General features: G+C 40.0%; 1 protein-coding gene across 7 annotated transcripts in view; it reads right to left on the bottom strand.

The window, feature by feature from the left end:
- Nucleotides 1–12478, bottom strand: part of atxn10 (ataxin 10) — a 280848-nt gene extending 268370 nt beyond the window's left edge. For 5 of the 7 annotated variants that reach the window (XR_005946489.1, XM_041216241.1, XM_041216242.1 and 2 more), the window contains exons 1-2: nucleotides 12315–12472; nucleotides 3178–3375 (exon numbers count right to left, since the gene is read on the bottom strand). Coding sequence is in view for 6 of the 7 variants with exons in the window: in XM_041216241.1 (XP_041072175.1) it covers nucleotides 3178–3375; nucleotides 12315–12457 (341 nt within the window). In the remaining variant the exon portion in view is untranslated. Of the gene's footprint in view, nucleotides 1–3177; nucleotides 3376–10056; nucleotides 10127–12314 lie in introns of all 7 variants that reach the window. The other 2 variants (XM_041216244.1, XM_041216240.1) reach the window with 2 other exon arrangements.
- Between the last annotated feature and the right edge of the window lie 4614 nt (nucleotides 12479–17092).

The raw sequence follows: 17092 nt of genomic DNA, 5'->3' as shown, positions 1-17092 counted from the left end.
TGCATCCACTATCATTACAGCCACCTCTTTTAGAGCCTCAGACGTAAGCCCAGAGGATTTTTCAATTTTTAACTCCATTAATTTCTCCAGTATATTTTCTTTACTTAATAATTATGTTTAAGTTTCTCATTCAACCTGGTTCCTCACCACTTCTGATATGTTTTTGTGTATTCTACTGTGAAGAAAGGGTATTTGTTTAATATCTCTGCATTGCCTTATTCCCCATAGTAATTTCTCCTGTATCACCCCAGGCTTATTAATTACGGATGAATCGGGGGTCATTGTCCTGCCGCCGCCGCCGCCGCCGCCGCCACCGCCACCGCCACCACCACCACCACCACCACCACAAAAAACCTGAGGGCTCCTTAAAAGATTTTCTTGAGGGCTACTTTTTGTTTCTCAGGGCCTTTGTTTTCATTGTCACCAACTCCTTTATTAGGAATGCAGTTATATATTATGATTACCTTCTATATTTCTGTTGAATTTTCTTTAGGGTTCCTTCTTTAGATAGGCAAGATAGTACATATACCAAAGGCTGTATATTTATTATTAAATCTTTTAAGTTGGAATTTGCTGAATCCCTCATTCATGCCTTCATTACCTCTAGACTCAACCATTCCAGCACACTCCTGGCTAGTCTCCCACATTCTACCCTCCTTAATCTTGAGGTGATCCAAAACTCTGCTGCCCACATATTAACTTGCAGCAAGTTACATTCCTCCAACCTATTTGGCTCCCAATCAAGCAACGTCTTGATTTCAAATTTTTCATCCATGTTTTCAGATCTCTTCATGGCCTCACCCCACCCTACCTCTGCAACCTCTAGTTCCACAAACCTCCAAGTTATCTAATTCTGGCCTTCTGTGCATCCCAAATTGTAATTGCTCCACCACTGGTCATGCCTTCAGTTGCCTAGACCCCAAGTTCTGGCATACCCTCCCTACGCCTCTCTGTTTCACTACATCATCTTCCTCTTTTAAAACATTCATCATGGCCTAGCTCTTTCATCAAACATTTGGTCATTTGACTTACTGTCTCCTTATGTGGCTCGGTGTCATACTTTGTTTTATAATGCTCCTGGAGCTTTAAATTTATATGGCGTGTTAACATAATGTAAGATACTGTTTTGGATTTCACTTACTCAGACCTAAATGCCTATCTAAGGCTTTGAGGCTGTCTGACTCCTTCTGTTCTCCCATCTTCAAGCTTAGTTTGCTAGCACTAAAACTCAGTCCCGGTTATTTGTGTAGATCAGAAGGCTCTGGCATAAATTTCTGGGCATTTCTCTCATAATTTTTCCATCCCCCATCCTTATATTGAGAGGGTAAAGTCTTTCCTGCTGCCTTCTGCCACTTTATCTTTTAGCTAGGTTAGTAATACCTAGGTCTTGGACTGAGGTAGCAAAAGGGCAGTGGCCTGTTGCATACTTAATATAATAAATAAGAATAATCAACATCCTCTGTGGTGTAATGTTGTGTTGCTGTGCGTTTTGTTCCCATTGGAAGTGCAGCAATAAAGGAATGAGGATTTATTTTAAAAGTGGCTCACTTTGGTTGCAACCATGATTAAGACTGATGAGGCTAGCTATACCTATAGGAAGTGCGAGTTCTGCTGGGGTGTAAAGTTGCTATGGACACATGGTGCTACTGGTTTGTGGTGCTTGGGTCATTTTGGAAAGCTGTTGCCAACACTCCACCTGGCAATCTCTTAATCAGGATTGAGGGGCAAGTTTAGATAGAAATAGGGGGTCACTGGGGAGCTCGGGAAATCCCTCCCTGTGTCAATCCCAGTGGGCGAGGGGATAGATTGGAAGTTGGAGAGAGAACAAAAGTTTGAGTCCAGGTCCAGAAGGAGGTATGGCCTCCTTTCTTACCACAAGTACCATTAGTCCATCGCAGAATAAGCCTTGGTCCGCCGGCGCCCTGGAATAACAGGCCGGGTGTTGGGGATGGCCCAGACAGCAGGCTAAGAGGAAAGATGAACTGAACGAGCAAGCGTGGAAAATATTATATTAAGGAAATTTTAACGACTGATTTTGAAAAATTGCTGCACAAGGAAAAAGTGTTTTTAATTACTAGATAATTTCTCTCAGTCGATATCGGGTCTTGGGTCTCATGCTCTATCTGCTCCTCTAACCACAGTTTCTGTCTCTAAACGAACAGAAAGATCGAGATAGAGGGTATCCCAGTGGAGGAACTGGAGCAACAGCATGGGAGAGAAATGGCAGAGAAATTTGAGGAGCAGCTTCTCACAGATTCTGTCACTCCCATGTACAGGAGTGAATTTTCTTTCACTTTATCAACTCCGTGTATGAATTTGATGGCTTTTTGGCAGTTTTTGAGGGCAAATTTGGCTGCCATACCCGTGTATTTTGAACCCTGGGGTGAATCATTCCAAATCACAGGCAACGTAGCTCTATACAAGGCAGTCAAAACCAGACCGTCCCAACATGACACACCCTGTTAAACAACTTGAATGAATAAAATTAACTCCATACAGCTGGAACTAATCACTATTTCCATATGGGGTTGGGACAGAAGTGCAGGAATAAAAGAAGTTTGTTTGGTAACACTGAAGTTCTTAGCTTGAAACAAAGCTGTGATATTTAATTACATAAAACTGTATGCAAATGCAACTATTTCTTCCAGTATTGTTTCTTTATTTAAACCTGGCTTTCCACTCTGTCACAGATCCAATTCATCAATTCTGTTCCTAACATTATCAGTCTTGGCATTTGTACATGCCCCCGAAACTCAAAACATAGCCCTTGATATAATCTCAAGAACAGTTCTTGAAAATAAATCATGGGGGAAAAGCAGGAAAGTGGAGTTGAGGATTATCAGGTAATTTCATTGAATGGTGGAGCAGACTCGATGGGCCGAATGGCCTACTTCTGCTCCTAAGTCTTGTGATCTCACTGACAGACTAGTGTTGGCAATATCAGTGCACAAAAGTGGACAGGTGGGAATTTTTTTTTTTTCATTCACTCATGAGAGGTATGGAAAGCTGTTGCCTCTGGTAAGCAATACCCCACAACAGCACAGGTGGAATCAGAAGTTCTGTTCCCAGGCCACAAACCTCCAACGAATGTTGAAACACACATTCACTCTCTTACACAATATGCCAGTGCATTAGTTACACATCTCACTCTCGAACAAAAATATAAGCTTTAATTACCTTCCATGAGACTGGTTCTTGCCACATTGTATACAGGCATTTCTGAGACATCGGAAGCACTCAGCAGTGAGCTGCAAACAAGCTTCAAGTTGTCTGTTCCTGTTACTGTCAGGATTGTCAGTGAACACCTCTATCTCAGCCAACTGTTTTGTTAGGATGTATACAAAACTTTCAAATAGATATTCTGCTGCCTCCTCCCTGCAAAAAAAGACATCTAAAAGTGAGACACATCTTATATGCAGGCAAATAACTGAAACATAGCACACGGTAGGCAAATAGCAATTATTCTCTCAACAGATCACACTGTAGTTCAAATGCATCCCAATGTCCATTCTTAAACATAAGCAATACACAAATCTACATCTTCACTAGCTTCTGAACACGTGGAGTAACCCATTTGCGAAGCATCACTCCCATCAATAATGAGGGGAATAGATAGGTGTTTATGTGGCCACAGACATGAATCCAGGATGGTGTGTTGCCTCCCTGGTGCCAGGGTCAAGGCTGTCACTGAGTGGCAGCAGAGCACCCTGAGGGGAGAGGATGAGCAGCCAGCAATTGTGGTCCACACTGGTACGAACGACAGCATAGTGTGAAGATAGATATTATGTTAATATTTTTGGGAATACGGTGGTATTCTGTAAAAAAGGCTGTGTGTGTGCGTGTGTGTGTGTCCTTGATTAATTAAACTGGAGGAAGATTCATGAGATAACTTGTCTATGGGGGCTGAGAAATGAAAGGTAAAGAAGCTAGATGCATGCATTTGTAATGAGAGGCTATGGTGAAGTTGGAATTACAAGTAAATAAGTTGGGTTTTAAAACTTACATTAGGTGAGAGGTAAGGACTTGACTTTTCAGCTGCTAAATTTCAAAGGGAGTTTAAGGGACTTTTACAACTTACAAAGATTTCATAAGTAAATAAGGGAAGGTTATTAAATTTTATCTGACCCAAAAGTGGAGGCAATAGGAAGACATGAAAGATTTTTATATTTTGGAAAAGTTGAGCTTAGGACAATGGATTCTCAGATGAAAGGGGAAAAAAAGATATTTAAGAAAAGATGCTTAGTTGAGTTGAGGTGCCTACGTGGGGGGAGATGTCCTAAGACCAGCTCTGTGCTTAGGAAGTTTGAATTTGAAGCAGCCATCTAGTTTCAAGCCAAAGAAGTCTTTGCTTTCAGAATGCAGTCTATTTCTAAACTTCCTTTGGATTTCCACAGCAGAGTGGAAGAGATTGAGAAGTCGTGTGGTACACTTTAATAAAGTAGCAGCAATTTTTGCCTTGAGCAATATTACTAGATTTTTATGGTTAAAAATCCATAAGGGAGCTGTTGCCAAGTAGTTTACTTGTGTGTTCTGACCAAGTGGGGTTTTTTGGGGAATATTTTGTAAGACTGTTTCAACTGTGTAATTTTACTTGTGTTTAAGCTCTCTTTTATTCTTGTTAATAAATCTTTTAATTTTAAAATCCTAAACGTGTTACTGGGATTCTATGCTTCTGGGATCAGAAGTTTTCCCCTTGTTTTCAAAATACAAAAATAAAAATTATGATCAGTAAGACAAGTTTCCCTCTGGGATTTTGCTTGCTTAGCGAATAACATCAGTTGCGGTCATAACAATAGGTAGAAAGAGTGATGTAGTCCTGCAGTCAGAATTTAGGGACCTAGGTAGGAAATTAGCAAGCAGGACCTCAAAACTAGCAATCTCCTGTGAGGGACTAAGACCTCACACTGTATATTGTTATACGATGTATGTTGATATGCTCATCGCTATTTCTAAAATTTAAAAAACTGAACAAAGGCCTTTTAAATGGCTGAAACTATGTCTGTCTGTGGCAGTTTTTGGAAAATCCACACAGCGTTCTCTCTGAAGAGCCAGTAATGGCCTCCTGTGCACTGTACAGCCCAACTTTAAAGCCAGCTATATAAAGGGCATTTGCATCTAATAACCCAGGCTGGCCAGAAGGAGATGGATTGTCTCCTAGGACAAAGGCCCCGCAACCTTCCTTTCAATTCCTAATGCCTCAGGCATTTAATAATCGTTGGAATCCAGATGATGGATACACATCCTTTGTCAAAGATGCTGAAGAGGTGAGAATCATGTGACATGTGCCTCTGGCTTGTGGAACAAGTAATATTGCCTTGCTGAACTGGAAAGCTCAGTCTGATGTTTAACATCTGACTAGCAGGCCACACTAAAGGAGCTCTGGCCCAGGTTGGACATCTGGCCCCATCTACCCTGCCTCTGCTGGAAGTTCTGTACCATCACCTACAAGGCTGATTCATCTCTGCATGCCTATCTCATCTCACCTTGTGAAGTTCACACCATCAGAAAAGTGAATTCTACAACATGGGTTTTCAGCACACCCACCTCTGTGGAGGAATACCCCACTGGACTTTGACTCTGGACCTCAAATGTACCAATATTTAGTTTGGGTACACAAGGGGGAGAGGGTGAGGGTGCGCAAGGGAGAGCAAGCAAGAGCGCACAAGGGGGGGGGGGGAGAAAGAGAGAGAGAGCGCAAGAGCGCGCAAGAGGAGGAGAGAGAGCAAGAGCACGTGGGGGGAGAGCAAGAGCACGCAAGGGAGAGAGGGAGCGTGCACATACAAGGGAAAGGGAGAGAGCAAGAGAGAGATCATGAACGCGCAAGGGAAAGAGAGAGTGAGAGAGAGAGTGTGCATACACAAAAGAAAGAGAGAGTGTGTGTACATGGGATGGAGAGAGGGAGAAAGAAAGAGCTAGTGATAGCAAGGAAACAGGAAAGAGAATTCCAGTTCCAAAAATTGGAAATGGAGTTGGTAGCTCAAAGGGAGACAGAGAGAGACCAGACAGCTGGAAGGTGTAGGGGGAAATCTCTCTCTACCTGGTAACACCCTATGTCTCCCTACCCCAGAACCACATTCTGAGGACCTCAAGTATTCTAGATTCATGGCCAAATTTGAAGAGAGTGATGTGGAGTCATTTTCTGCCACTCTTGAGAAAGCAGCAGGACAGCTAAAATGGCCATCAGGTGTCTGGACTGTTTCAATTCAAGGGTAGCTGCCAGGAAGAGCCCAAGAGGTCTACTCCATGCTGATCCCTGATATGTCCATGAATTATGAGCAAACCAAGGCTGCCATCCTAAGTGCCTACGAGTTAGTCCTGGAGGCATATCACCAGCAATTCCGGAATGCTCGCAAGAAACCCATGCAAACCAACCTCGAGTTCAAACATCTGAAGCAAATCGCACTTCATCAATCAGTAAGGTCCCTAAAGATCCAACACACCTATGAGGGATTGCTGGAGTTGATATTGTTATTGGAATTTAAAAACTGCTTACCCTCCAGCCTGAGGACGCAATTGGATGAGCAGAGAATCCTTACAGCCAGGAATGCAGCCATCACAGCAGATAGCTACAATCTCACCCAGCGGTCTAGAAACTCAGGCAGACTCTTTCCAGCTCATTCCCATGAGCATTGAAAAGATAAGCAGGGCGACCTAGATAGGAAAGGAACCCACCCAGAAAAAACACAGAGGAGGTTGCAAGGAGTCCTCCTGCAGCCCAAAAGGAAAACTCCCGGAGGCTGGTGTGTTTCCATTGCAATAAAATAGGCCATGAGTGCTGGAAATTGCGAGGAAAGCCTGTAGGTCTAATAGGACTCCATCCGAGTAGTCTCCCAAAGGACTCCCCAATGGGTAGCGTAGCAGAGCAGGCAGAGAGTCTCGCTACAGAAACGTGCCCCTTGGAGAACATGGCACTGTGTGTCTGAGTCAGACAAACTCCCAGAGATTCCAGAGTTTTGTCCTTCCAGGAACAGTGGCCCTCTACCTGTCCCAAAACATGAGCAAGTCTGTTGTACTGCTCCGGGACACTGGGGCCACTTAGTCCTTAATGTTGGAGGGAAACATAAATCTATTTCCCCCCATCTCCGCCGAGTCCTCCATGAAGGCTAAAGCACTGATCAGTGTACTGGGAGGTGGATTTGTGTTTACATCCCACCATAGGGTCCACCTAGAGTGTGGCCTTGTTTCAGGCTCTGTCATGGTAGAAATTGTCCCTGAACAAATGATTTGGCTAGCAGCAAAGTGTTAGCCAGCAAAAGAAGAGGTCAATGTCAGCCAGTAGAAACCTGCAGGAGTGCAGAAGGCTGGGGAATGTTCAGAGGCCCAAAAGGGTGAAATAAAACCCATAACCATTGAGCGAGAGCTGCTTGAATGTAACAAGGCCAAAGCTAGGCCAGTGAAGTTAAAAGAGGTCCAGGAAGGGTCAATAGAATTTAAAATAGACTTACAGAATATCCCAGAATTAAACAGGGACCAGAGGAGTCCCAGCAGGGAAAGAGATGGTGAGGGAGATGCTCCATGCAGTTTAAGGACCTGAAGGAAAGCAAGTTATTACACCAGGAAAGGAAAAGGTTAAGGAATTGTGTAAGGGGAAACATATAATGGATATAAACGAAAACAGAAAATGCTGGAAAAATTCAGGTCTAACAGCATCTGTGGAGATAACAAAAAAAAGTGTTAACGTTTCAAGTCCTCATGACTCGAAATGTTAACTCTGGATTTTTTTCCTCTTCACAGATGCTGTTATTATTGCAAGGATAATGGAATATAAACGCAGGGAAGTTTTGCTACAATTACATAGGGTATTGGTGAGATCACATCGGGAGTACTGTGTACAGTTTTGGTCTCCTTATTTGAGGAAAGGATATAATAGCATTGGAAGCAATTCAGAGGGGGATCACTCGATTGATTCCTGGGACGAAGGGGTTATCTTATGGGGAAAGGTTGAACAGGTTGGGCCTGTATCCATTAGATCTTAGAAGAATGAGAGGTGGTCTTGTTTAAAAATATAAGATGCTGAGGGAAACTGACAGGATGGATGGTGAGAGGATGTTTCCCCTTGTGGGAGAGACTAGAACTAAGGGGCACATTTTAGAAATAAAGCATCTCCCATTTAAGAGAGAGGAGGAATTTTTTTCTCTCAGAGGGTCATTGATCTGCAGAATTCTCTTCCCCAGAAAGCAGTGAAGGCAGGGTCACTGAATTTTTTTAAGGGGAAGTTAGATAGATTCTTGACTGGTAAGGGAGTCAAACAGTATTGCGGGTAGACAGGAAAGTCGAGTTGAAGCCACAATCAAATCAGCGATGATCTTATGAAATGCCAGAACAGGTTCAAGGGGCAGAATGGCCAACTCCAGCTCCTAATTTATAAGTTCTTCAAATGAGTCAATTCTATCACTGAACCCTTCCTTAGGAATAATTTTCTATCGTGCATGTAGACTACACTCCCAACTTGAAAAATCTGCCACCCCACCTGCAGCTTTTTAAAAAAAACTAGAGCAACTTCCAAATTAAAATGATATTCAGGTCAAAACTATCAACTCACAAGAAGTAAAACATAAAAGTAGCACAAAATATGTTGTTTTACTATAATTACTTAAGTTATGTCTTATAATAATGAAATCTAAGTCACAATAAAGTAAGCATTTAGATTTAGTTTGTAAACAAAAGAAAAATTTAAGTCAAGACCTTAAAGCTGCAATATTTTTTATTTTATGAAGTTGGAAAGCTCAAAATTTAGATGCGCAACATCTTAATGCCACACCTCGTTTCAGAAGAGCCCAAGATGGCAAAATACATCAATTTTTAAAATACAGAACTTCATTGAATACTTGAGTAGCATTAGTTGAAGGAAGGCATTTGTGCCAGTTTTGATTTATAAGCAGTTGCAGGAAATGAGTTCAACAGCAAAACTTACATCTGGACAGCTGCCAAAATCGAGAGTATCTAATATGTTTGTTTCACTTATTGATGTTATTTTAAATAGCGCAATACCTTATCTTTGCAACATTTTTAAGCTTATTTAGTTTGGTTAAAGATGAAAATCTGTCTAAATATAAGAGGTAAAGTCATTATTTTGTTTTAAACAAAGCAGCAAAGATGCAAATTCAACAATTACTTGTACTGACATTTGATTGCATTCAAAGTAAAAGTTTAACAGTATCATTTTGCTTAAAAAAATTGAAGTGGCTCCAATATATCAACCAAACATGACATAAGGGCAAAAATAGAACTAGAATCAATGTTTGCTGAAATGGTGTACATTTCAAGGCATCAACACATCCAAAGATTTGGATGATGGCAGCTTCATTCATGGTTTGACATGGTTTGATCAGAAAGCCAAAACAGATAGCTTGCAATATACTATAAACTATAAAACAGCCTACAAGCTAAGGGCAGAACTGTGACACACCATCTAAAGGAAGAGAGTTTCGTGGATTTGATTAAGGCTAAAGGATCAACAACTAACTCTCCACTGAAATTCAAATACTACCCTGACATTACAGGCCAATATTCAGATAGCTTGCCTAAAGAAAAGATTGCAAGTTAAATTTAATGCAAGAACTTAGCAAACTGGATATTAAAGTAAGGCTCATTCTGTCCTTTCACGTGGACATAATGAATCCTATGGCCTTATTCGAAGAACAACTAGGGAATTCTTCAATCAACATTATTAAAGAGAGATTATCTGATCATTCTTTCATTTTATTTTGTGGTATTGACAGTGATTGGAGGGTAGGTTGCTGATGTGCGCTCTCGGCCAGGAATTGGATGTGAATTGGGAAACTACAGAAAGGGAGCATATAGTAGTTTAAAGCAATTCCTTCACAATTGCTGGAAAATTGAAGGACATACTTAGCAAGGAGCTACCCAAATTCATTAATCAAAGGTACTAACAAACTGAAGTGGAACTTTAAAAGTTTAAAATGCAAACTTTGCTTGTGATGAGGTTTTGAAAACTCAAACTCTAATTTATTTTGAAGTTTTTTTCTCTTGGAAAAAGAAACACTATTCCTCACATGATGAGGGAAACTGTTTACACCTTCAACTCAGAAATACCTGGCAGTCTGGTGAAATTCTAAAAACTGCACTTGTTCAGAATACATGTGTGGTCGATAACTCCCTTCACCTGTTCCAAGGAAAGTATCCAGTCAAAACAAACTTCTGATATAGGCTGAACCTTGATATATAAATTTAAATGAAGGAAACTTTATTAGAAGGTGCAAAGCACAATTAAATGTGTAACTGTAATTATGTTACTGTGAAACATGAAATTTTGATGCCAGAGAGAGAAGTTGTGGATTAAAGGGTGCAAAAATACTTTTTTAAAAATGTGCAACTGTTTTATCTTTTTTTTTAAAAAATCTGTACATTCTCCTGACTCATTCAGGATTGTTAACATATGTGCTTTCTCACTGTTTTCTAATTTTCTAGCCACATTCCTCACTTTTGATTCATAAACTTCCCATCTCCGGTTCTAATTTGCTTTTATTTAACTTTGATCCAATTCATAAAGAATGACAGAAAGCAAGAGCAGCAAAAGTGGCAGTTACAGGAAACTCATACTAAATACAAGACTGACAGAAAAAGTGAATCTTTTGTGGAATTCCCCATGCAAGCACGTAGATAGGATGGGAAAGAAATAAAGCAGTAGACTGGTAAACGAATAGAAGAAAAACATTTGAGATGGGGTAAATAAAGATTTACGGTGAGAGTGATTGCTTTTAGCACATAAAATTAGAATGATCCATCTATATAAGTATGTAGTGTTGATATGCAAGCCTGGCTTCTAATCAACCTAAACATTAATTTCAAGAATCCAAAAAAACGACAATTTTAGCCTTAAAAGAAACATGCATCTAGAGTGTATTAAATGGTATGTGTTGCTGTTCTTATAAAACAGCACTTTATCTGACTTACCATAAACAAGACAGGAATGCATGTTTATAAAAAATAAATCCAAATGTTTATTCCATTGTGCAAGATAAACTGAATTATTAGTTTCTCAGCAACACAAGTGCACATATATCATGTAACTACTGCTTCTCCTTATGTAAAAATGTTATGTTTCACATGTACACTGACAACACTCAGCTCTACCTCAACACCTCTGCTTGTTGGTCTTTCAGTAATGGATGAGCAAAATTTTCCTCTAATTAAACATGGGAAACCAAAGCCACTGTCCTCCGTCTCTGCCACAAAATACATTCCCTAACCACCCCCTCCAGAGCCGGTGTCTGAGGCTTAACCAGACTGTTTGCAATTTTGCCATCTAATTTGACCATAAGTTGAGCTTCCAACCCCTTGTCCTCTTCATCAGCAAAACTGCCTAATTCTACCTCCACAGCACCGCTCCTCTCCTCCAATGAAAGCATCATCCATGCCCTTGTTATCTCAAGGCTCAACTATTTCATTGCCCTCCCAGCCAGCCTCCCATCTTCCAACCTCCATAAACTTGAGCTCATCCAAAAACACTGCTGTGTACCTCCTAACTTGCACCAAGTCTCCTTTACCTATCACTCACATTAGCTCTCAATTCAGCCACTCTTCGATTTTAAGATTTTCATCTTATTTAAAAATCTCTTTATGGGCGCCCCCCTCCCCACCTCTGTAGCCTCCTCCAACACTATAACCCTCCTTCAATTCTAGTCTTTTGCACATGCCCCATTTTCTTCAGTCCATCATTGGTGGCTGTCATTTCTATTGTTAAGGCCCTAAGCTTCAAAATTCTCTCCTCCTCTACACCTGTGTCTCCTTAAAATTTATATCTTTAATTACATTTTTGCTCACATGTCCTAATATAACTTTGTTGCTCTTGTCAAATTTTATTTGATAATCATTTGTGAAGCAACTTGCAGCATTTTACTTTAAGTGCATTATATACATGTTTATTGTAACATATACACAATCCCTAAGAAATCAGATTTAAGATTAATTTTCAGAGAAGTATATGTGTATAAAAATTTAAGTTACTTTTTTCCCCTGACAATTCCCTTCAACTTCTTAATATCAATACTTAGCTGTATTTCCAGCAAAAAAAAACCATTTAACTGATGGAATCCCAAAGGTTTGTTTAAAAAGCCATAACTTGAACAAACGTTGAGAAGTGTGTCTTCGCCCCATTGAATATGTAAGATAGACATTAATACGAGGAAAACCATCGAAAAGTAAGCTTTCCTGGGCAAACGCATTAGGAAAATTCTAGCAATAAAAAAACCTCACTGTCACCTATTTTAGTCAGACACCTGCGTTTTAATTGAAGCCTGAACATAGAAACAGTCCCCCTTGTAATTTAGTTCAACCACTCACTGACGCACCTATTCTGTTGCTCTCTGAATGCGATAGTCAAACTCTGGATTGATGTCATAGCAACCAGCACAAGGTCCTCTTTTTGGCTACTCCGTGTTAACTCATTGAGCCGAGCTGCTAATTCAGGCACCGACTGACTAGGCGCCGCCATCTTGCATTCCACAGCAGCTACGAGACTGGCGTCATGACGCAAACGCGACTTAAGCGTCCATTGGAGGGGGAGGGGGGTGGGGCGGTGTTTGAAGATTCACCCAAACAGCACGATGTTAACCTCTGAATAAAGGGATCATTACAGCGGAGTACCCACTAGATGGAAAGGGAGATCATTGTGACTGTTCTGGTCAAGAGGAGAGTAGGATAGAGGTAAACGGATAATGTGCGGTGTGCCGTTAAAAAGAAATAAGAGCCGCAAAATTCGGTTTATGCCGCTAGTTCAGGTCCAAATTGACAATCAGGCAGGTTTCTGGTGAGGGCTGCACTGGACACCATTTTGGGAAGAGTGTTAGCGCGGGCGGTGAGAACATCCTGCAGAAATATGCAGATCCTGCTGTCAGCTTGATTTAATGCCAACAGTACTATTTTCAAAACAAAAATAAAAATACCTGGAAAAACTCTAACTCTGATAGTATCTGTGGAGAGGAATACAATTAACGTTTCGAGTTCGTATCTCAGACCAGCTGAGTTTTTCCAGGTATTTTTATTTTTGTTTTTGTTTTGGCTTTCCAGCATCCGCAGTTTTTTGCTATTATCTTAGTGCTATTTTCAACCTGACTGTTCCAGCTTATACTCTTAACCTCACCCAGCTGAACATGCATTCGTCAGCAGGAAGGATCCCCCCTAACATTATTTAAAACGATCACCCACTACTTTCAAGTTAATTGCTATCTACCATATTATGATGGATTAGGTACCATTCTGATATTGGCCAAGACCGGTAATTTTTTAAAAAGCAAAATCCGAAATCCCAGTTATTTACTGAAAGAATGAAGCCACATGGCTTAAAACAAAATAATTTTTACTCTCCAAGAGTCAAAGCAATCACTAAATATTATCTTGTTAGAGGTTGGTAACGTTTTTTTTTAATGATCCGAAAACCCAGGCATTTATCAAATGAATGAAGCCACATAGTTCATGGTTTAAAACAAAAGAATTTTACTACTCCAAAATCAAAGAACATGGATCCTAATAACTACATTCTATTTTAAATAGTCAGTTACATTAAGAATATTAAAACACAATGGACTCAGTTTATAAACTCAGCCAACACCATTAGACCAAACCCCAAAACTTAAGTCAGATACTTTTCAAAAATTGGAAAATGGATCACTTGGTCTGTATACTGCTTTGAAGATTCGTACAAGGATTGATATTTCTTGGGCCTTTTGCTCACTTCTGGCAAGGTTGTCCCTTCAAATCTCCTCCAACTCCTCCAGAAGTTCAACTCACTGTTAGGAGTCCTTCAGTTACAAGAGTTTTACTCTCTTTTAGCCAGCCCAGAAAACTTAAACTGAACTTTGAGAGAGATGTTTTCTCGCCTGCAGCCCACTTGTCGTGCTTGAACACAGAACTGCCCTAATTAACTCATGTTGACTTTTTTTGCTGATGTTTATCTTATAAGCAACCTGGTCACATGATCATTTACTAGAAGCCAGGTGATTTACCATGAATCAATTCCAAGAGAAACCTAGTTCTTAAAGGGATAAAAACAAAAAGCTGCGGATGCTGGAAATCTAAAACAAAAACAGAATTACCTGGAAAAACTCAGCAGGTCTGGCAGCATCGGCGGAGAAAAGAGTTGATGTTTCAAATCCTCATGACCCTTCAACAGAACTCATGAGGACTCGAAATGTCAACTTTTTTCTTTTCTGCCAATGCTGCCAGACCTGCTGAGTTTTTCCAGGTAATTCTGGTTTTGTTCTAGTTCTTAAAGGGATTACCACCCCAAATAAAATATAATTTTTATTCCCCCAAAAGCACATGGACCATCACAAGCTAGACACTAAAACTCAGAATCAACATAAGTTAAACATGATGTCATGACTCACTAGGGCTTGTGCGCTGCAATATCAAGCCCCACTGCTCATTGAGCCATGACAAATGCGAAAAGTTTGCTCAATCCACCTACTTGTTTAGGTTAACAGAATACGAGCACCAGGTTTATAAACTTAATAAGTACATAACTGTTTGTTGAACAAATTGTCTTTAACCAGTGGCAAAAGAAAGAAATATGAATGACTAATTCTTAACTCTGTAACTTAAACTCTACCCCTTCTTAAATCCCTACACAGACACATACAAGACACATAAGACACACAAAAACATGAATTTTACAGGCGGAATAAAAGAGTTCAATAGCACCAATTCCGGGGTAAAGGATTCGATGGGTTGATTTTGATTGATGTCTTCCAAATTCCTTTCAGCTCTTAAACAGAGCTCTGAAGAAGGGCCATACGGACTCAAAACAATAACTATGTTTCTCACTCCACAGATGCTGCTCGACCTGCTGAGTTTTTCCAGCATTTTCTGCTTTTGTTTCAGATTTCCAACATCCACAGTATTTTGCTTTTATCCTTTCAGTTCTTTGTTGATGACACGAGGTGCTTTTCCCAGCACTTTCAGTCTTTAGTTCACTGGTTGAGCACTTGCTTTTCAATGTCTCTGACGGTGATTTTTCCCTTTTCCTCTTGACGGGCTTTTTCAGAGAGCGAGCAGGTTACAGAGATATGAGAAAAAAAACAGCTGGCTATCATTGTAGAATTACTGGAATCTTGCACACACAGGAGAAAGAGGTTTTAGCTCTTCTCTCTTTTCAAGCTAGGAGCTTCTTCTCTGCACTGCTCTCACACAAATCCTAATCATCTGGTTAGGAGCCAATTAAAATGTTGTTGCCAGCAGTTCCCCATTAGACCGGACTCCTCCTTGGCACTATCCTGTCTTTCATGGCGCATTCTGTTCCAGGACGTCAATATTGTGTATATCCCTCACACTGTTTCAAACTGCAGCCATTGTAATTTTAATCCACAGCTCAACAGAAATAAAAAGATATGTTCTTTACAATAGTCCAACAGAAATAAAAATATATATTCTTTACAATGAATTAACAGGCAAATTTAAGTTAACTATAAACTATAAATTACACATTAAATGGTGGCTCCTCTTCTAGTATTTAGCCTGATCCCCAGCTGCTCAACTCAGTTTGGATAGGGTAGATCTACCAGTGTTATCTTCATGTAACAGAAACAGTTGCAGCAACTATATATTTTCCTATTCTTACCTCCTGGATCTAGCCTCTCTTCTTCAGCCTGCCTATACTGCACTACTGGGATCATCATCTCAGTTCTGATGGCTCCTTTAGATGGTTTTTACCAGTTTCACTCTCTCCAGAAGTTTTGCTTTCCAATCTCAATTTCAGTCTTGGTTTCCTTGGAAACTGGAAACGTTATTTATTTTCTCAGTTTCCCTTTTCCATTACAGTCTGGCTGAAAAAATAGAACCTTTGAAACCACGGACTCCATCACAGTACTCAAAGCCTGTCAGCACAATTGTCCACATCCAGCAGGAATTGGAAGTCTGCTGGGATGTTACCTAAAATATACTAATCAGTCTGGCCCTAAAAATTCAACCAGGGTTGGGATATTGAAATGAGATGTTATATTAGCTTTAGGCTAGAATTCCACAGAAGAAAACAATCCCAACCAATGGCTCAAAGGAAATTGGGCTAGAATTCTGTCAGAATAACAATAACACAAACACCATTTGCTGTTATTTCTGTGTAAATTGTGCAGCAACTTCAAGCAAAGAGCAGATCAGCTGTTAAATGTGAATATCCTAAAGTTGCTGTCCACTCCACTGTCAGCTTCAAAAATATACTGTCTTGTCTTTAGCTTCTCTGTGTTTTAGAAACTTGCTGTATTTGTCCATTAATTGCCTCATCACAGAAAATTATGTCTTGGCATTTCAAGTGCCATTTCCTCTGACATGATAAGTGTTAATGACTGCTGATTAGCCTCTCTGGCACCAAATAAATTTCCAGGGATATTTAAAAAATGTCAAGTTTTTAATTTTAGGATCATTTTTCTCCTTTTCTCTTTCTGTGTCTTTTCTCACTTAATCATTCTTACTTGCCTTCTCTATATTTCTCTTTATGTACCTGATTTGACATTGAGTTCAGAGCCATAATTCAGCCCTCTTTCTCAGTCCTCCCTGTGATTTTTCTATGGTTTTATGAACTTTTCTGGATCATTTAGATTATTTTGAATTAGTTGAAAAATTTAGATGCACATTTTGAGTTATTTATATAGTTCTTTCTTCATTCTTCTATTTATAAAGATCATGTTGCTTTAAAAAAAAGTATCCCATGTAATTCTAACGTATATGAATGTACAAACTGAAACCTGACAACTTCTTACAGTGGTGTTTCTCACAACAACTTCCAGAACTTCAACTTTCTGCGATTGGATAACAAATGGGAAATAATCCTCAGTGTGCTAAGGATTACGCTGACAACCAATTTAAGATTGTCTTTCGGGCTCTCATTGTGGCACATTTGCGTGTACTGGAAGCTACATATATTAATACAAAGGGGCCCTATTTTTTGCAGACAGAAGGAAATTGTGCACACATTGAGCCTGTTTCAGCTAAACAAAATAAGTGACAACCATTTGCTAGTTCATTCCTCAGGGCAATGCTTTGACCAATCAAAGTCAAGCTGCCTTGTTTAAATTTCAAACAAAGCTCGGCAGTTAACTGTCAGCCATCATCAACAGGTGCATTCTCCATGGCAACA

This window comes from Carcharodon carcharias, chromosome 21 (genome assembly GCF_017639515.1).
Source record: "Carcharodon carcharias isolate sCarCar2 chromosome 21, sCarCar2.pri, whole genome shotgun sequence".
Lineage (NCBI taxonomy): Eukaryota > Metazoa > Chordata > Chondrichthyes > Lamniformes > Lamnidae > Carcharodon > Carcharodon carcharias.
The sequence above is the reverse complement of the archived record's forward strand: the minus strand, read 5'-3'. Positions and strand labels throughout refer to the sequence as shown.